Source organism: Eurypyga helias, unplaced genomic scaffold (assembly GCF_000690775.1).
Source record: "Eurypyga helias isolate BGI_N326 unplaced genomic scaffold, ASM69077v1 scaffold20627, whole genome shotgun sequence".
In the NCBI taxonomy this organism is placed as follows: Eukaryota; Metazoa; Chordata; class Aves; order Eurypygiformes; family Eurypygidae; genus Eurypyga; species Eurypyga helias.
The window spans coordinates 24987-46899 of record NW_010260189.1 but is presented as its reverse complement, the minus strand read 5'-3'; the positions used below and the strand labels follow the sequence as shown (position 1 = coordinate 46899).

At 37.9% G+C, this 21913-nt stretch overlaps 1 protein-coding gene across 1 annotated transcript in view; it reads left to right on the top strand.

Annotated features, from left to right (window-relative positions):
• Nucleotides 1–21913, top strand: part of LOC104512108 (guanine nucleotide-binding protein G(q) subunit alpha) — a gene marked incomplete at its 3' end in the record, with an annotated part of 57433 nt that overhangs the window by 27911 nt on the left and 7609 nt on the right. Inside the window, exon 2 of the mRNA XM_010154958.1 lies at nucleotides 14663–14817. Coding sequence (XP_010153260.1) covers nucleotides 14663–14817 — 155 coding nt within the window. The remainder of the gene's footprint in view (nucleotides 1–14662; nucleotides 14818–21913) is intronic.

Below are 21913 nucleotides of genomic sequence, written 5' to 3'. Positions count from 1 at the left end.
GCTGCTTAACAGTTTAAAAGTTGGAGAATTCTTTTTTGTTGTTTACTTACTCTTTTTTTTTTTTTCCTCATGCCTTTCTTGACATGGGATTATTAGTACTAAACCAAAGACATTGCTGTTGATCCTGTCAGTCATAGAGGCGAGAATGTTGAGTACATTTTGAGGTTGATAGCAGTCAACCACTGGTTTTTTTTGGTTTGGTTTGGGGTTTTTTTCCCTTTATCAAAGACTTTCCTTACAATTATGGGAGGTATGGCATATATGATACATGAAGACTTACCAGACAGAAATTGTGGATTCCCATTAAAATAAAAAATTACATGGGAGAAGAACAAACAGTGATATCTCTGAAAGCATTGACAGCCAACCACAAATGTGTGCTTGCCTTAATTTGATGACGCTGCTTGTCAAAGCTTTGGTCTTTATGAGGTCAAAATATGATTTATAATTAAATTTTTTTTCCTACCTCAAGAGCCTGCATTTTAGCAAACTTGGGTTTTTCCTCACTAACATGTTTTCCCAATGGTGTTTACGTAGCCTGTGTGTCGGAGCTGAAGGAGTATTTGTGACCCTCTCGGCACTGTGCAGTACCTGTGGCACGGGAGGCTGAGATATCTTCTGCAGAGCAGCAGCCACTGAAGTGTGCACAAGCAGAGCCTCACGTTCTTACCCAAACTGTTTTGTTCTCTATGTGTATTTTTTCCTGAATTATAATTGAGTAATCTGCTGACTCTTCGAAGGGAACTGCTAACACTTCTGGCCTTTTGCTGCTTAAATTGAAAAGAGCTTGACCTACAAAGAGCAAAAGACTTGCTGACCTCAGACTGGTATCTTACTTTTTCTCCTTGCAGCATGGAAGGATTCTACAGCTCTGTGATTAGCAGTTTGTGGAAGGTAAATGTGACTGATAATCGAAATTTGCCTTTTGATAAATAATTCTCCTGGTGGTGAATTCCTGGGGCCTCTGGATGTGCTGCTAGCTTTCTCCAGCATAGAGCCCCTCATACAGGAAGATTTTTTTAATGTATTGTGAAAAGGTGACGTTTGAAAACTAATGAGGAAGACTATTTGCAGTTTGTGATCAGAGGGGAAAAGGACTGATTAGTGCATGTAAAAATTTCATAGCAGAATTTGTTATCCTATTTTCTAAGTTTTTTTCTTTTTTTAGTTAAAGCCATATTCTAAAATTTCAAGCAGTTTAATGTGCAGCAGCTTAATGGTTACAGCAACTAGTGTGCTATAAAAGAAAATCACTGAAAGGAAGAAGATTCAGCTGAAAATCCTGGATTGTGGAATTCCTTTGTCCCATGCCACAAATAAGAGAAAGTTTAGTTTATTCTTTGAACAGTACTATGAATTTCCTAGCTCTGCCCCTCTACTCTGCTCTGGTGAGACCCCACCTGGAGTACTGCGTCCAGCTCTGGAGCCCTCAATATCAGAAGGATATTGACCGATTGGAGCGAGTCCAGAGGAGGGCCACGAAGATGATCAGAGGGCTGGAGCACCTCTCCTATGACGAAAGGCTGCGAGAACTGGGCTTGTTCAGCCTGGAGAAGAGGACGCTCCGAGGAGACCTCATTGCAGCTTTCCAGTATCTGAAGGGGGCCTACAAGGGTACTGGGAGAGGACTTTTTACAAGGGCCTGTAGTGATAGGACAAGGGGTAATGGGTATAAATTGAAATCAGGGAGGTTTAGATTAGATGTCAGGAAGAAATTCTTCACAGAGAGGGTGGTGAGGCACAGGAACAGGTTGCCCAGAGATGTTGTGGATGCCCCATCCCTGGATGTCTTCAAGGCCAGACGGGATGTGGCTTTGAGCAACCTGGTCTAGTGCAAGGTGTCCCTGCCCATGGCAGGGGGGGTGGAACTAGATGATCTTTAAGGTCCCTTCCTACCCTAACCATTCTATGATTCTATGAGTTTTATTATTTTATTATAGAGTTAAAAATTATTCACCATTGTGACACCAGTGCAGTGAATTATTGAGCCACAGTAAATCCATTATAATCCAAAGACAGTGGATTTTGCTTAAAAACATCTGAGACAGCATGACTGAGATAGCAACTGGGAGTACTTCTGTAAAACAAGAGGTGCTCCAACATTGTTATGTTGATGTCTGAACCACTATGTGATTGTATTTCGATTGTAAAATTTGGATTCAATATGAGGGACATTCTATGCCACATCCCGTAACTACATGGTCAGCATGCATCGGTAACGGTCACCTCTGTCGACTCAGTGTTGACCTTTTTAACTGAATCTGTCATTTAAATCAATCATTTGAAAACATACATTAGTTATAGCATCAAAATAATGGTGTGAAGGAAGGTGCACCAACGCATTAAGGAGGTGACAGAGCCCCATCCTTACCGTGCATTCTCTAACTTACCTACCTTTTAAAATTTTACCCTTTCTGATAACATTTCCAAGTAGGATTTGTGATCATGCCAACTAAGAAAAAGTATCTCATTTCGCACAAGTCTCCCGCTGTTTTGTGTGTTAGACCACAGAGGTTGTTTGAGGACAGCAGTCGTCGCATACCTAAGCGCACAGACTGCCGGCGGCCGACAGTGGCAGGGGCTGTCAGGTCACTAACCATCATCACACTTTAGAGTGACTCCGGGGCTGCGGGGCTTTTGCAGAAGATTTAGCGATCTGCGCTTCCAAAAAAAGTGTTGGGTGGCTGCAAAGCCAGTGTAAACTTCTTCTGCTTCTTCCCGTCTGACAGTGCTCTCTTTAATTTGATTACTAATGCCCTGGCCTACCTATAAATATGCAGAAGTGCTCCTGGTCTGTGTTCTGTAGGCGAGGTGATTACGTGAAATCAAAGCACTGTATTTATCCAGTGGAGCTAAATGTTACTCACTTTTAATCCAATTTGTGGTTCATTTTAGGCCAGAAGTCTAAATTAAAATACTTACCTAGCCTGTCCAAAAAGAGATTAGGATCATTTTCATACTGAGTTTAAAGCCCACTGAAGAAAACAGAAATCTTGATGATAACATCAGTTGCTACTTGGTCAGGGCAATAGTGCTTTGCTGGCTTCTCAACAAAATCGTTTCTTGTTTCTTACGGTAAATTAATAATATCTTCTGTTCTAAAGACCAATTACAGGCTATTTTTATTAACCATGGATACAGTCGTAATACCAGCCTTTGCGTTAATACTGTAATTCCAATTCAAAATGTTTTGTTTGTGTGTGTGTGTGGTAGCTGCATGCTGATTTCTTAAGTAGGTGCCTGTCTCTGATTGTACTTGTGAACGGGGTAGATAAGGCCTATTAATAAGCTTTTTTTCTGGCTTGCAGAATGTAACACAAACAGCCTGTCGTTTCTAAACCAACAGCTTCCCTAAATTAACTTGATAAATTTGTCTTGAAGACTTTCTGAGAAACTGCCTTGGGCATTTAAGAAAAAAAATATTAAGGGGGTAGACTTGGAAATTTGTGTCTAAGTAGAACCTGTTGACTCCGGAAGACTTGATGTGATATGTCAGTATGCAGCTGTTGACTTTGTCCCTAGACCTGCATCTCCTTGCTGTGTCTGAAGAATCTCTCAGAGTATATTGCACAGCAGGATTTAGGCAACTGAGAACCTTGCTGTACTGGTAATGAGGATACACGGTTTTTCTCAATAGACAGTGTTGGTCACTTTTCTACCCATCTTACTCAGTTCCCAGAAACTTCTTTCAGATACAGTTTAGTCAAAATTAATTCAAAAAAGCCCTCAATTTCGCTTTTATTCACATAGGTTTAACTCTTACTGAAAACATGGGGTTTTATAAACCATTTACATTACTAAAACCATGCTACAAGCAAACAAACAAAACCCTTCAAAACGCTATTTCCCCTCATTTGATGACTAATGGTACATTTATAAGGACCATGTCTTATTTTGGCTAATATCTTGAGAGGATAATCCATTTGTGCTTTGGCAGATAAATAAGCCTTCACAAATGGTTGTAAAAGAAGCCTACTGTGACCTCTCCCTGTAAATACTGATTAGTTAGTAAGCAAAATTAATCATTTAAAAATACATATTAGTTAGGTTGTCAGACTATGAATCAATTTTACACACACCAGGCATCAAAGGAAGAATCTTTTCAAGCTATTATTTGCATAAAACTAAAGTCTGCATGGGAAAGATGTTATATTGGTTTTTCTTCCTCCTTCCTAATGATAGTAGTTGGCAGCATGTTTCTGGAGACTGGTATTTTGCCTGAAGCCTTGAAAGAGGAGTCAGAAGTGCTTTGCCATCCTTCTTTAAATAAGCTGCTCTTGGCATCTGATTTGAGCCAGCAGAAACTATATTTCTAGGAATGAGAAGATTGTACCTAATTTATAAAGAAGCTATCACTTTTTTAGGTCACACATGGCATAAAACTTTTTTTTTAAATTCTCCCTCAAGACATGTTTCAAATAGTTACTCATCACAGTGGTGTAATATGTCTGTGGTTTCTCTAGAGAAGGTTGGATTGCTATCTTTAACATCTTCGGGCTAAATTCATTCTTGTGTGACCCTGTTCTAAACAACAGCTCTTCACCGGAGATTACATTTTCGTCCCTTGCTTCAGTCTTGCCAATTCATTACTCTGGACATAAAGAGATTAACTAAAGAAGTGGGTGATGGGGTATCATGTAGCTTTGCAAGCCTAGGGTAAGTCTGAAGCTCATTTTCAGAGTTTACTTCCAAGGAATGAGGTAATTGTTTAGAAAGACAGTCTTCTTGGTTGAACAGCACACAAATGCAACCATTTGAGTTAGCTGCAATTTTTTTAGAGGAAAATTTTTTTTTTAATCATTCATTATTTTGAGAGGGACCCTCCCAGTCCCCTGATATTTCTAGAAATACCGGTTTGAAATAACTGCTTTTGCTTCTGTGTGCTTGTCAGCAGAGGGCACTCTCCTCCTTTAAAAATAGAAACTATGGCTTAAAAAATACAGAGGTGAAATGGTTTTCTTTGCAGTGGTGGTGGGTTTTTTTGTTGTTTGGGTTTGTTCGTTTGGGTTGGTTTTGTTTGCTTGTCTTTGGTTTTGAATTTATGTCCTGGTTTAATCCTGGCCAGCAACTAAGCACCACAGAGCCACTTGCTCACCTCCCCCCACCCCCTCCAGTGGAAGAGAAGAATTGGAGGAAAAGACAAGGGAACTCATGGATTGAGATAAGAACAATTTAATAATTAAATATAAATGAATAAAATAGTGATCCTAATAATGCTAACAATACCAGCAATACTATTAGTACTACTAAGAATATGTAAAGAAAATAATACTACCACTGCTAGTAATAATATGTAGTGAAAATAATGGAAAATTAGACAAATTGCATAACAGCTCACCACTGGCTGACTGATGCCGAGCCAGGTCTCAAGGTAGTGAGATCCAGAAACGGAGTGCCAAGCCACTCCTGAGAGCGATTGTGCCAGAGCAAGCGCCAACGAGTGAGAGAGCAACTGAGAGCTAGTGAGCAAACGTGACCCCATGCCCACCACCAGCATACATTGAGCATGAAGTTTAGTGTTACTGATAACATCAGCGTTTATAGCAATAGTCTTCTCAGCAGAAATCCAAAATATCGCCTCATACTAGCTACTGTGAAGAAAATTAACTCTGTCCCAACTCAAACCAGCACAACGTATGATAATTGTAATTGTGAAATTTGATACAGTAGAATTCTGTACAAGTAATGCTTCCTCTTCTGAACTGTTAAAGGAGATACAATGACACGATTCCCTTAAAGAGAGCTTGCTCTTTGGTTCCCTGTGCCTGTTCTGTGTTCATAATAGATGCTTCTCTGGATTGTACGTGCAGTGTAATTTCTGCAGTTCCTTTGTGTAGGCAACTGGATGGGGCGGCTGAATTTCTGAACTGCCTGAATCAATTGGCTGTACCCTTTACTCTGTGAATAGGTATGCAGTCTTTTCAGTTCTAGCTCTATGAATCCACAAAGCCAAGCAAAGCTGTTATTCCCTTGATCCTTAAAAACACCTGTAGTGCAAGACTCATTCAGGCTTTGTACAGGAGTGAGACTGCAGGACTTCTGTGTGTCTGTAATGCTTTCTAAGTGAGAATTCACATCATGAAACATTGTCCTTTTATTAATTTTTTTAAATAGCTTTCTGTTGTATTGCAGTGGTTGTCTGAGATAGTGGATTCTTGCCAGATTGTGAAGTACAGCCAGTTATTTTGTTTGAAAATGGAATTGGAATTTCAGCATGCACATGTTTGCATAATATTCTCTTCCATGAATTTAAGTGTACCACTATATAAGAACATTATTTTGAAAAATTTGCCATTATTTGCAATACTGCGATGGAGCACTGTTCTTCAGAAACAGGTGTTAGAACATGAAGCTTGCTATAAAGCTCTTAAAACCTGTGATGCATGTAAACTGGGAGAAGGATTAGTTACAAATTACAGTGATTTATATTAGCTTCTTGGGAAGTCATTGTAGAGAGACTGGCAGTTGAATTTTCTTTTTTAACCCTTCCTGGTTTCCAGATCCTTTTTTTTTTTAATTATTTTTCTGTGGGCAAAGCAGGTGGAAGATCTTTTTCAGGAAAGATTGTGAGGGGTATTTTGTTCTGTTACCATGTAGTCCTGAATTTTGAATACTGTTTCCTGATGAGAAGTTAGGCACATGCTGTTGAACGATATGCATGATGAGGAACCGTGTTGAAATGGAAAATGGCATCCCTGAATCCGGTTGGCATTGTTCTCTGCTCACTGCTGTTAAAAATAGCTGTACGTCTACTCCAGTTTATACCAGCTGAATATAGAGAGTGAGTTCTTTGGGTTTCCTAGATGCAAATACACCCCTTTCTGACCCCCTATTTACTGCATGTGGTTTCAGTGACACTTACCTGGACTTTCAACTGGAGTAACACAAAAGAGCAGTCCAGTCGTTTCACATTTTTACTGTGTGAACTGCAAAACTGCATATTGTTATGCATATGTTAACTGCATATTAACTGGTTTAGCTAGCTCAGGAAACAATGGTATGTTTTTCTTATGTGTGTGTACAATAAATTTTTGTAGGATTACTGCGCAGTATTTGTTTGAGATGTTCAAATTAAAAGTGGTCCTCAAGAAAAAAGGGAAAAAAAGAAGAAAAAAGCCTAGGACATGGATGTTGTTATGAAAACGTGATTGTGTGTACACCCTTGAATATGTTTTGTAATATTTGTTGATAATACTACCTTCATGTAGATAGAGCAGTAATTTGGATGATACATGTTAGCTACAAAAACTCTTGTGAGGAGAGATCTCTTTGCCAGTTCTTGCCTATGCAGGTTCAAATCTGAAATGTCTTTAAGGTAGTTTCTGTCATTGCAGATTTGGATTAAATTCCAAAATATATTTTAGCACTAGAAAAAATTTTACCCACTTGGGCTGTCAGTTGTTAATTGTGAGGATCAAACGAGGATGTAAATTATGGCTAGTGACGTCAAGAGGAAGAGCTTGAGTTTAGTTTTATGTTCAGTTTAGCAATGTCAGAACTCAAATTTGTTTTGAACTATTTCAGAACTTCAGTAGATACCTTCCACAACTTCACTGGGCATTTTAAGGATATATCTGAACTAGGATGTGAATCCCAGAATTTTGAGACCCACTGAAAACCTTTGAAAATTTGTCAGTAAACATAACATTTGTAAAAGAAGTCGAAACATAATGTTTTGAGACAATTTAATTTTTAAACCTAGTAGTAAAGTGATTTTGCAATCCAGTGCTCTGGATCTGCCTTTACTTGCATGGCTTTATTTTACTTGTTTACTTGTATTTTACTCTATTTTCTTCAAAGCAAAATTAGGCAAAACCTGGAAAACAAACTGAACTTGCTGAGTTAATGTAGTAAGTCCTAATCGAGCTGTTAAATGTATATAAATGAATTCTGTAATTTAAGAAGTGGAAGCCGTTGTTTACAATTAGAATATAATTGCACGTACATTTTAAAAGAGCATTTTGGCAGAAGTAGGATGTTTAGGCAGATTATCCTGAGCAATTTCAGGGCAGAATATGTAGCCTCCCAGCAAGACAAAAGCAATATTTGGAGGTCAGTTGCTAAAGCATCTGGAAAAGATTTAGCAATTGGCTGATCCATATAGAGGTTTCTGAAAATCAGCAGTAGAATTTGTCCAGCTCTGCAAAATGAAACTGTTACCCAGACTGTAAAGGGTTTTCTGTTTCCAGGATCCTCAACAGCAAAGGTAACAGACTTCTATAGCACGTGCCCAGAAAGTATTCACTAGTTACTGAGTTTCAGGACCAGTGTGTGAAAATTTCTGCTAGGGTGCTGCATTTATTGCCAGCAGGAGATGTGCAAATGCCTAATTTATAATACATTGCAAATATAACATGCCACACATTCAAGTAAATATTAAGTGTAATGTTTTTTTGGAATAGGTCTTTGCAACCTGCTGTTCTGTTTTTGGCCATTAATGTAATCTTCAAGCTCAGCTTCTCGAGCCAGGGCAGTATTTGAAGAGTGTAACAGCCTATGTAGTCATTAACAAGCGAAGTTGTAATGCTTAAAATGATGTGACCTTGTAAAAATGTTACCTAAGAAAAAAAGTATCCAGAAGTCCCCTGGTAATCTTGAGCATCTGCCTGAAGAGTTAGCATTATGAAACTTCTAAAAGAGAGGATGAGAGAGTCTATCATTTTTTAACAGATTTAATTCTATGTAGAGCGTATTTTACTTTATATCCAAAAATGAAGCTACTACATCTAGCGAATAAAGGTAAGGGGAGAATGAATAACTAAAATCTGAAGCCGAAACTTCTGTTTTTCGTTTTCACCTGTGTCATCAGAGAAGAACATAGAGCAATTGAGAGGATATTTATTGAGTTGTCTCCTATGGAGCTTAGATCTTGTGTAGCCAAGAGAGGGAGTGAGAACTTCCCCACATCCCTTCCAGTTAGAAACTCCTCTGGTTTTAGTGGTTGTTCTTCCTTCCCAGGCCAGGAGCACATAAATAAAAGATGCTTAGAAATCACTGCAATGTTAGTAATTAAATGTGGTCAAATAATTTCAAATATTAGAACATGATTCAGTTTCATTTTGCTTTTGAAAAACAACTTTATACCTGTAATTTTCATCAGCTCTGAAATCTCTGCAGTGCCACTGTACCAGGTGGCACTATATGCCTGTTAAATCATCTGGTGTACCAGACTTGGGCAAAGCATTGGAGATACTTTGGTAATTAAGACTTCCACCCCAGAGAACAAATATTCCAGTGTACTACAATTATGCATCTCCATCTCTGCAACCTGGAGCTGTCAGATTTTTGAGTAGTTGCTCAGAAATTGCATACTATTTCCTATCTTCATGGAAAAGTTTGCCTGCAGAGCTGCCCTTTGCTTATTCCATATATTACTTCTTGGTGATTTATGGCTTGTGTTGCAGTTCATTAAAGGACACTGTAGTGATGAGAAGTCAGCGAGTGTTGTGTAATGTTATAATCATAGTGTGTAATCTGTTTTTTTCATTGTCTGACTGTCAGCTAGGTCTGAAGTCCCATTGCAGAGTTTTTCTGAGAGAAACTTCAGACTTGATAGCGGTTTCTGACACGTAATTCAGTTCAGTCACGGGACATCAGTAGCCTGTGACAACATCAGACTTCTGGGGTGATTATCACCTCTACTCCATTCCCTAGGTGCTACCTGCTCTTTTGCAGGAGACAGACATGTAGAAAGGTAAGCTAACAAAACAAGGAGAAAAGGAGGTCTGTCTTTTCCTTTAGCATCCTTATGTATCCGTACTTTGAGATGCTTCTTGACCATGCATGTTTATCATGAATCAGGCAATTGAAAAACATGCTATGGTTTTTTTCTGTTTTATCCTTCCATTTTCTGCGGGGTCATGGAGAAGATGACAGACCAGTCTTGTGACTTCCAGTATTTTGTGATGCTCTGTTGGCATTCTTGCTGCATACAAAGGCTACAGAAGAGAGAAAGCAACATTACAATTTTATGCCCTTTTGTTGATGAAGCTTTTCCTCAGAGATCTGGCTTATCCTTTATTCTTAAAACTCATTTTGCTTTACAGAGGAAAAAAAGAAAAGAGATGAAGATGACTGATTTAGTTCCTCCTGTAACTGGAAAGATGAAATGGATTTTGGTGTGAAGTGGGGTTTTATTTCCTGAGTTTATTCATTCAGTTGCTCTTGTTGTCACAGTAGACCACTGTGGTAATTCAGTAAAATATTACTTTGAGTAAATTAGTAAAACCCAGCTTAATTTAAATGTACAAAAATAGCTAAAGAAAGCAAGTTCTGTGCAGTAGTGTAACATCAACTCAGCTCGGAAGGGAAGTCTTGTGCTAATTCTAACCACCATTAATGTAATCCTGCTGCACCAGAGAGCAGAATCTGGAAAGTGTGACCCATTTTCTTAATAATAGTGCTGAATTACAAGAACTTTTTCATCAATTATGTTTTTTTCTCTTGAAGTAGGTTGTCTAGGATCATGTATCTCCAGGTACCTTTGGGAATCCCGTATTTTTCCTATTACTGCAGAAATAGATTGAAGGAATACTTTAAGTCTTAAATCCATTCCTTCCTCACCCTGGCAATATCAGGATGTGGAAATCTTGTGGCTGCATTTGGTATTCACATGCGAGCAGCGTAGGTTTTAAAAACACGTGGCAATTGATGTTTTTCATATATGGTGTGTTTAGGTAGAATGTACATTCACCATATCTGCTGGAAGTTACATAATTCTACTGTGTTTTTGTAAATAGAGTGGTGAGCATATCTAATTCTGCCTCTAAATTACCCTCTTTCCCATTCTGGACATGTACTGTTCTGAAACAATTATCTTAAAATTAAATAATAAACTTAAATAGGACGTGATAGCAAGATTTAAGACTTCCTGAAAGTTGTAAACAAAAAAACGAATGGCAGGAAAAAATAAAAAATATTAGCAAGATAAAAAGAAGCATCTCTAGTTTGATGGAGAAGCTTTCGGGGTCTTGCAGCAGAATTAATTTCTATTATTTCCTTCAAACCCATTTAAGGACAATTTGTACATTAGGAAACTGGGACTGAATAGTTTGGCTATGGAAAGCTATGCTAAATCTGTGAAACCTATTACTTGAAGGAAGATTTTTTTCAAATGATCACAGAGACATTACACTAAATTGGAGTGATGGTATAGGCAAAGTGGTTGTTGGTGGTGGTGGGTTTTTTTAATTTTTTTTTTTTTTAAATTAGGGATGTGTAAAGATGTGTGAGTGTGTGTTTGTGTATGGGTGTCTGGGTAACGGTGTGGTATGCCGTTTAACATTTTTGTGACTTGCGGTTTAGACCCATCAGGTTTTGTAATCCCTCAATAACCTCCTTAGAAATGCTTATAGAAGAGTTGTTACCACTTGAAGGTAGTATTTACTTCCTCCTAGAGGACTGAATCTTAGTCTCAAATATAATAGTAATCTAGCAGTAATTGCTGTTAGTTGAACTCTAATATTATTACACTTTTGCCATTGGAAATGATTGACCTGTGTGTCGTGACAATTTTGTGTAACTGCACTTAGTGGTACTTAAGACCTTTGTGAAGTGTTTTAACATCTATAGGTTAAAATTCTATGTTACATAATATGAAAATGTAAACATCAGTATTTGTTTTTAGAGATATTAATTCGGAAAGATTTTTATTATATTAAATGTGGAGTTACCAATTCTTTTAACAGTTTTCGTGTAAATTACTCTGCTTAGAATTACTATGAACAAAATTAGGATGAATGCCCAAAACCTAACCTGCTTCACAGAGGAGGAAAATAGTGGAGACTTTAACAGCTGAAGTTACCAGGACTGACTCATTTTACTTCATCTGCCTCTTTGTCCTTTTGGTAGAAAGGGAGCGGCTTATGAATGCTTCCTCTTTCTTTTCTTCTCCGTGTTTTTCTATTTTCTCCTTTGTTTTGAGAACCTGGTTTGTTCTGTAGAGGTTGATTGCCAGAAGTGTTTGATGAAGAAATTGTTTCAGTGGGTGGAAGTGTTACAATTCATACAGGGTTTTGACAGGGAAGGGGTGAATAATGCTGAAAGTGGTAATTCAAGCCGTAACATGGAATTAGATATTCTATCAAAGTAACAGCAGTGTTTATGTATTTATGTTGCTTTTATTTGTTAGGCAACAGATTAACAGTGATAGGCAGGCAACCTAAAGTTTGTGTATGGGAAATAAAAAAGCTGGACAGAAAGTAGAAAAATGATCACACCCTTTTATTTCCCCATACTTTGACTTGCCATAACAGAAAGGGTCTGTGTTAGCGTTGGGCTCTTGAGATCTATTTACTTCTAAACAATATCTACACTGTGCTGCTGTAGTTGCACTGTCCCATAGCTTTCCTTTCCCTAAACAACACATACGTTCCATCTCATAGGAGGGCATCTCATGTCTCATGCGGGGAAACTGTGTTTTACATAGTTAATTTTCTAACTCAGCTAGCTTTTTAAGCTACTCACTGGGTGGGTTAGTTATCAGAGAGTAAGGTAACTTTTTACTCTTCTGCCTGACATCAGAAAACGCTTTTGTTGCTATCAAAACGTTTTGTTTATAAAAAGAGGATCGGAAACTTCTGGGTAGAATAGTAGGATACTAGGGTAACTACTAGAACTATGTAACAAAGTACTCTTATGGAGATGTCAATTCTGCATTTAAGTAGTACATTTAAACTCCCCTGTATTCTCCTTTGGCGTGACTCACACGTCTCTAATATGGCAAGAGAATCTGCTGGGGTGATGAATCGTTTTATTGTGTTTCTCTTGCTGTGTTATTAAACCAGCTTTTTTTTCCCAAGGACTATAGCAATAATATGACCTTTAAATGTAAGTTTCAGAAACCTTTTTTATTATCTATATAGAAATTTTGACACAATCCTTGATAAATGTTGCTTTAATTCTGGTTGCAGCCCTGTAGTGGTTGCTTAGTGTTTGCCTTTCATGTCTGGTGCAGCTTAAAAGAAAATGAGACAGCAAGAAAGCTCAAGGCTCTGATTGCAGTGTACAGCTGAAGATCTTAATTATTCAGCTATTTCCAAGGCTTTCTCTGAGCCTTAATGTAAAGAGCCCACAAAACCAAAACCTGGTAGAGGTAGACATTTGTTATTCCACTGTCTATATATATAAAAGTATTACAACTAGTGTTGAATGATGCATTTTTAATGAAATAAATTTCCAACTTTAACATTATGTTAAGTAATGAGCAGTAGCATCTTTTTCCTGGACTGGGGTGGGGAGTAAAAAGGGGTAAAGCTTGTATGTGTGTAGAGGATAAATTTATCAAAAAATAACAAGAACACACCTTTCAGTATGCTTTCACCTAATCTTAGATGGAAAGAGGTTTGTGTCCTCATCTCAAATGCAGTCTAGATATGAGAGTTGAATCCTCAGTTTTCTTGCTTGACCAAGTTTTCATGTGTTGTCTTCGGTTTGTGTGTGTGTATGTTTGCACATGCATGTATCTTTACACAGCTGCATACATTCATGTATTTGTTACTGAAATATGTATATAGTGCTTCCAGGACAAATTAGAAATAGTTCTGCAGTATTTCTTTGGTAGTGCTGACTCAAAATTTTAAGTATTTAGGAGGGTGATGTATTTATTAGGGTTTATATCCTATTAGCAACTCCCAAATTCAGATGTTACTTTTTAAGAATCTCCTTAATTTATAGTACAAAAGGAAACTAGAGACAGTTTCTAATAATCTTGCTTTTCTTTTTTAGTAGTAACTTGTTATGTTTGCTGTAACATTGAGAACTTTTTACCAAGCTCTCTGAAAGGCAAATTCCTTCCCTCCTTTCCATTCTCACAGCTACAATCAGAGTTTAAATCTGTCAAGTTAGATAACTGATCATCATTTAAAAAGCATGTTCCGTGTGCTCTAAGATTGTACCTGAAAAACCAAAATTAAAGCTTTCTTTCACATGAGCTTAATTAAATATAAAATTTAATGGGACTTCTTCATCCATTTAATCTAAATAATACTGATTGAGGTAAGAACAGTATGAAATAAGGGCCCGTATGTACATTTATTAATTCACTTTCTTTCATAATTTAATATTCATCACTATTTTATCTTTGTTTGAACACACTGTATCATCACTCATTCATAATTTACTCAGTACTCTATTTATTTTAATTCATTCACCATTTACTTTAAGGTCTTCCGCAATAAATCAGCATTACTGTATCCTTCCTGCACCATCACTAAGTTTGTTCACATTAATATAGGTTTTGGTAAAATGTCCATCTTTGAATATTTTGGGGGCTTACTGTGTTTTCTGTGTTGTCCACGTGTCCTAGGTTCAGTTGCGAATGAGTGGTTCAGCTGGTAGAATGGGTTGTAGGTGTGCTGTTCAACAGTGTCTTTTAGCATGAAAGGTAAATAATATGCTGATCCATGTTGAGATCTATATATTTTCCATAAGAAAATGAAGGTTTTTTCTGTTCTTCCTCATTTCTGGAACTCCCTATAACTGTGGTCTCTTTTTTCCATCTTCACAACCTTCTTCATGGTACTTGATTTTTCAAATTACAGGCACATGTTTATGACAGGACCAATATGAAACATTACTCCTCTTGATCATATGCACGATATATGAGCCATCTGCAAACACAGAAATTGAAGTAAATTTTACTGTTTTGTTTGTTTTGAATTAGGCTCATGCACAGCTAGTTCGAGAAGTCGATGTAGAGAAAGTGTCAACTTTTGAGAACCCATACGTAGATGCAATAAGAAGCTTATGGAATGACCCTGGAATTCAGGAGTGTTACGATAGACGACGGGAATATCAGTTATCAGATTCAACTAAATAGTAAGTACATGGTGGCTACAAAAAACTGTATGTCATTTTCTGTGTCTAATAAACTAATTTTTACTTTTTAGCTTCTTATACTGTAAGTTTGTGTATGTGTTTGTATGCATATTCAACACAAACAAACCTGAATATAGATTTAATAGATTGAATTCAGAGGATACTTTAAGGAATGGAATACATCTAGTTTAGGGTTATATCTGTTTGTTTCACAGAATGACAGTCTGTGGTCATTAGAAGTCTTAAAGATTCTGACTAGGGACAGTTCATCACTGATGTTTTTGTTTTCTTCTGTTATACTTGTTCAAGCCCTTAGTATCCTCTGACATACACTCACAAATGCAAGCTGACAAAAATACTTTCATGTAGTATGACAGGAGTGAATGCTGGGAAGTGCAGTCAAGGTACACCTCCATACAGTTCATAAAAATTATAATGTCCCAGAATTCCTCTTTTCTTAGGTTTTCCCCTTTTCCCTCACAGATTGCTTTCGCAGTCCTGGTGGTGAGGTAAATAGTACTAGGCAACAGCACTTGTCTTTTGTTGAACAGCCTTTCCTTTATGGAAACAAAGCCTAAACTCTTAAGAACATGGCTGCCAGGAAGACAACAGGAAAAGCACTTTAAGTTAAACACAGTTCATTACAGATCAACAATAATTAAAATACTTGTGTAACTAACCTGTGTCTGAGATGTTCTGCCTTTAGTTTATTGGGGTGGGAATCTGATAAAATAGCACTGTGAAATTTAACGTTGGAATCTGAGGACTGCCTGAAGATTGACTCTGTGAAATTCAGTTAGTCTTGCGTAACGTAGCAGACAGCTGAGGTAAAATCTCTCATCTGTTTTCGAAGAAATAGGTGATGGCAAAGAATGATGACCTTTTGGTGTTGACCATTAAAAAATACAGCGTAGTTATTTATTAAAAGCTGTGGCAAGAACCTCTGTGATCTCCACATGGTATTCTGTACTAGCTATGATAGCTATTCTGATGATACCATTCCAGTCCCCGTTTGTCAGGTGTACATGAATGGGAGCCTTTTACTGAAGAAAGCACAGAACAACAGAAGGGCACCATGAAGCTCGTTGGAACAGGGCTATAGACATGAGAGGTCTGGGATGGCACTTACCTGCACAGTAGCCTAAGGATTCTTATGTAGCACAACACCTTATTTTAGTCAAGAACAACTTCTTAGTGTCTTGCTGGTGCAATTTAAGTAGCTGAATTGCTGCAGGTTCATGACGTAGGTGTCCTTAGTTTTGCTCGGATGCTGTCACCATACCATGTTCTCCTGCTATATTTGCCCCATGCATAGGGTTCCTGTTGTCCTAGGCAGTTTGTTATCCTGTGGAGATGGTTGCCTTCCCAACCTGTCACTTTTATTGTTTGTGTATGCACATTTTGGTGCGGAGTGACTCAAAGCACTGTGACATCTCTCTTGTATTGTTTGGATTCTCACTATTCCTAAAGATACCATTCTGTGTTTTGGCTTTTAGTGGTAAGCAAACAAACAGAATATTACATAAAGTGAAAAATGTCAGGGTTCATAAATGGTGAAAAGAAAATTTCAGAGACTTGTTACTGACGATGTAGTTTCATACTGTTACTACACTTCAATGAGAAGCAAACGCAAGTAGAAGGTGAAGTAGAGCTTGTCTTTACACTTTGAATTTCTTGTATTTGTAGGTCCTATCTTTGTTTCCACATCGTATGTGATACTGTTTTTAAAGTTGAAATAAATGTATGTATTGTGTGCTTGCTTTAGATGATAAAAGTAGAAATATGTACTCTCCAAAGTAGGAAGTAATCATCTGATGCTACTTCAGATCAGATTGTGCTGAACACCATAGTTCTGACCTAGTTCTAATGAAATTGTCACCATAGTGAATCTTTTAAGTAGTGCTAAAAATAGTAGGGAATAATTCATTAAGTAGCTATAGAAGGAAATTGCTAGTACATTGCCTTGAAAAAACGTAAATGTACTGGTTGATTGGTTATTTTTGAAGCTTAACATGTTTAGCAATTTAACATGAGTTTTTGCAGATTTGATGGTTTTGACTATAATCTGTTTTAGTTCATACTATGGATTTCTGCAATGAGAGTCTTTAGAACAGCCTCTCATGTACTTATGCTTGCAAGTAGAGTTTTTTTAGGTATGTAAATCCAGTAAAAGTAATTAGCAGAAATTGAAGAAACTTTGTTTCAAAAATACAGTGGGTGTATTTAGCCAAAGAGAATTTTCTAGCTTTAAATCCCTGTCACAAAGCAAGAAACCAGAATATTTAAAATCTGCTGCTGGGATTCACAAGACAGTAAGTCAGAAACAAGCACCCAGTGCCCACTGCCTTGATGAGTCCTAGTGATTTCTTCTGACATGATGTGTAAACCAAAACAGTTTGTTGTCCACCAGGTCTCTTGTAAGCATATGTGTCAGTATGTCTTGTAAGCATGTGTGTCAGTATTTTTTAAGCATATCAGTCAATATGTCACATGTGTTCTTCACTCATCCCTTGCATGAATCGCTCATCTTCTTGGTGCTTTTGCCCTGTGTTTTTATAGTAAGTAGTATTTTCAGTCTGTTCCTGTATTGCTTCTTTTTGCCCCTCAGTGTTATTACACATTGTCTTCCTAAATCTCTTCCTCTTTATTTTCTATTTCTTTTATTGTTTCTAAATTCTGCTTTTGGTTTCTAGTATATCCTGTATGTTTCTGTACTTTCACTTTCTGGCATCTTTTTACATTACACTACTAGTACCCTGGAAGAATACATCAGATGTGTGTGAGGTGAGAAGACATGAGGGTAAGGTCTAAGAAAGAAAATCCCCTGCACTGTGGGAGTTGATTTGAACCTCTTAGGGGCTCAGCAAATACATTCCATTCTCTTCCTTTGCCACTGGATGCCCCAAAGGTTGGGTGTTCGTGTTGTTTTTAAAAGCAATTTCTAGGCTTCTCTATGATAAAGTCAAGAGCATGTCAGGTAAATAGAGACTATTAATTTCCCATATACATTATGGAGTGACTTAGCCACTTGCTTGCCACTAGACCACTTCCCTTTAAGATACCATTCACACTGTGAGGCAGATGGGAACCAACACTGCACTGCGGATTGCCTGGAGTAATACCTGTGTTAGATGAGGTCATTTTGTATGTACTGCACAGGGTGCCAAGACCTTAACCCAAGTGCAACCAGGTTACCAGTCAACAGTCTGGTTATTTTCAAAACATGAGGAAAGAGGAGGCAACAATCTTACTGTTGTCAGTAAGAGAGACAGTTGCCACAAGAAACGTTTGACATTTATGTGACAACTTGGCAGAATTTGCGTTGCGACTAGAATATGTGGAGATTCATCACTGTTTTTCCTCAGTATGACACTAAGAGCTTTCCCTTCATGAATCAAAAATATGGCATGTTTAGAACTGGGAAGTGTCCGAGACCCTTGCTGAAAAAACATCTTTCTTTCCCTGCCTCCACCCCCCAAAATGCAAAATGTTGCTTTATACGTCCAACCATGGACTTCTTAGTTGCATTACAAGCACTGAGGATATCTGTTTAGTTTCCCTTCCATGGCTGTGTTTTATGACACTTCAGATAATTAAATACAGCTTTTCATCAGGTTCCTACCCCAGTCTATTTGCTATGCCAGGAGGCATTTAATATCCCACTTTGTTATTAATGCACTGCTTTATTAGTCATACATGCCATGGCATTCTCATACATCCGTGAGAGTCCTTCAGGCTTTTCTTTCTGCATTTCATAGAATCATAGAATCTTTTAGGTTGGAAGAGACCTTTAAGATCATCAAGTCCAACCATTAACCTAATACTGCTAATACCACCAATAAGCTGTGTCCCTAAGTACCTCATCCACGTCTTAAATACCTCCAGGGTTGGTGACTCAACCGCCTCCCTGGGCAGCGCGATCCAGTGCTGTTTGCTGTCCCGCAGCCGTGCATATACTTGTGATGATGTGAGTTAGCTGGACTGTTAGGACAGAAATGCAGATTCCAGTATTTTAGCAGGTGATAAGAGCTCCAGGTTGTAATGAATATCTTTGATTGTTAACAGAAAAAAAGAAATTAATGCTAATGATGTCTGCCTGTTAAAGTTCATGTTTCACTTTTTATGAAGCCATTGCGTGAATTGTAGTGTGTTGGTCATCTAGTAACTTCTAGTATGACAGTATTCCATCTGAGTTTAAATTTTTTTATAACTTCAGCTGAACAGTTAGTTCCTTCATCCCTGTCCATTAAAAATTGCATTTTGCTTCCGTGCTCCACTTCTGAAACGGGTGCACTTGAGTGGAATTACTGTGCGGAATGGGATGTGCTTAGAGGCACACAAGAGGAAAGGTCAGTGTATGAATCTAAGTTTTTACTACAGCAGTGTACTCCATTGCTGATATTGCCTCTAGCAATCAGAACAGTCATTCTTTTATTTCATAAAGCTGTAGGGAATTCTTAGGGCATTATGGGTTTGTGTGAGCCTGTCAGGAGGACTAATATTGTTCTAATATGGTTCTAAATTCAGACAGACCTGCTATGCAGCTGACAGTGTTACTGTTATGAGCAACAGCCTATCTAATATCTGTGTAAGTCATCTGTTTGGAGTGAGAAACCCATATATTCTCAATTTATAAGGTACATAAACACATCATTATTAAATAAAAATGTTAATACTGTTTATTAGTTCTTTTTTCCCTTCATTTGTAAAAATGTACTTGAAGGGTCCAAAGCTGTATTTGGAGCAATTTGTGTTGCAGAATGAGTGGATTCTTTTATGGATTCACCGTTTGCCTAGCCTTGCTTGTGTAAGGTAAGCAGTAAGCTAAAAGCAGCAAATGGAAGTCTGAAGATTAAGATCAAGTGCTAGCAGTAGAACTATGCTGACCTTATCTTATGACTTAGACATAGTCCCCGCATACAAAAGGAAGGTCTGAAGAAAGATGGGACATGAAATCTGCTGCATACTGAAGCACTGCATCCTATAGAAAACCTGAATGTTATGCAACAGAACTAGGGAAATTCAGAAAGGGAACTGGGGTTATATAATGAGTATACACTATGTATTTCAGGGTCCTTTTTTTCATGCAGTACTGAACATGTTTTCAATATCTGTATAATTTTAAAATCACATTTCCTATTAAGAAAAGTTTGCACAAGCATTTTTTTATCCAACTACTTGCTCCTTTAGCCTTGGCTAAGGTTGACTTTAAGCCATGTAAGAAATTGAGGGAGACAGGTAGGTAGGATTTGGGTGGGATAAGGATAAGAAGTACACAGTGCAGACTTCTTCCTAGCTCACTGCAAAGGTCGTAGGTTTACTGTATTTACTTTAGGTCAAGATTAGATAGTTCTAGAAACTGGTAAATGTGCCCTCCATTTTTCACCAGTGGTGTAGAGGCTCAGAAATGCAAAGCTCTACAGAAATTCTGAAAATGTGGCCAATACTTGTTTACACTTTGTTCACAGCTCGTGTTTGTACACTGAAAATGCTTTCCATTCACTGTGCTGGTGCATGTTAGCAAAGAGGACACTTGTGTCAGTTATTCCGGCAGCTCAGTGAGGTAGGAACAGCCCTGCTACAGCAACTTTAACATTTTGCATAAGTGGAGCTGAGAGAAAAGAAAGTTGTATGTGTTTACAAAAATGCAAAAAAAGGCTTTTCTTTTACAAATCTTGTTTTCCAGCACATGGTCAAAATTAGTCCTAGTTTGGTGTAATCTCATCAGCCAGTTCAGAGTTTTGCAAAACAAACAAAAATACTCCAACCCCCCAAAATCATGCCAAACCTCAGCAATAAGGAAGGTAGCCGCACCCAATTCCAGAATAGCCAGGCTCCAAAGGGTAGATACCTATCAAATCTTATTAAATAGTTTGCCTAATTAGTGTTATTCATAGACTTTAGGGTTTTATTTTCATTTGTACCACTGCTGCATGTGTATGAGAGAGAGCATTTTGTAGAGGGTCATACCTATGAACTATCCTAACTTGGAGGAAAGTATGTTTTTTTGACATTAAACCCGAGAGCTTTAGGGTTGAAAATATGTAAATGTTTATGGTTACTATCATATCTGGAAGAAGTCAGCCATGCTGTATGTGTCTCGCATGTGGTTAAAGACAGTGAAAGCATTTGCATATGAAATGTTGCTGGTAAGCCTTGCTTTTAGAGCTGCGGTTACACTGAAATCGCCCAACAAACTTCCTGTTAAAGAACAAACTCCGCAGAGTTTCTTGGCGTTTATTCCTCCCCTCTTCCCCTTGCACTCTCATTCTCCATGTATAGATCAAGAAAGAGTCATGTTGTTTGTTGGCTGTGTGGTAACAATTCGTCTTTACTAGTTTTAGACTGACCCTTTTATCAGTGTAAATAATTACCTCTATCTCAACATACTTGGTTTTGTTTTAGAGATTTCTCTGAGTGTGTTTCTGGTTGGGTGCCAGGCAGACCCCTTCTCCCCAGCAGTGCATTTCAGAGGCTTCTTCTGTGGCTCACAAGATCCTGCGGTCAGACACCTCTGAAGCACAGTGTTCAGCGTGCTAGTGAATGTTAATTCAGCATCTTCCTACATCCGTTTTGCCTGCTGAGTTTGGAATGAGTTATTAGGCAGTACTGATGAATACAGCAATCTCATTTTTAACCTCAGAAAGGGGAGCAAGTGTTACAAATAGATGAAGACTGTAGCTTTTCTACCTTTGTCAAGCCATGCCTTAATGCCTTCTCTTGAGTAACTGGGCTATACACTAAACATAGTTTCAAGTCACAGAAGTTCATCTTATGGAATTATTCCTGAGAAAACACCATCACCTGATTACCTTTAACAAAAATCTAACCTTAAAGATGCTGGAAGATATCTTTTTTCATGTTGAAGGTGCTTCAAGACCTTGTTCACTGAAAGTAAATTCAAATAAGTTTTGATGGCCTGTTTTTGTTAGATGAGGTAGCCCCGTGGAATGAATTAAGGTGGAACGTTGAGCTGTCTGTTCATTGTGACGGGGCTTATATTTGACTTTTTGAAGAAGGTTATTGGTTAAAATGACTCTGTTCTGTTTATTAAGGTTGTGAGTCTCACTTCTTAGCCTGATTTCTGTATCGGAAA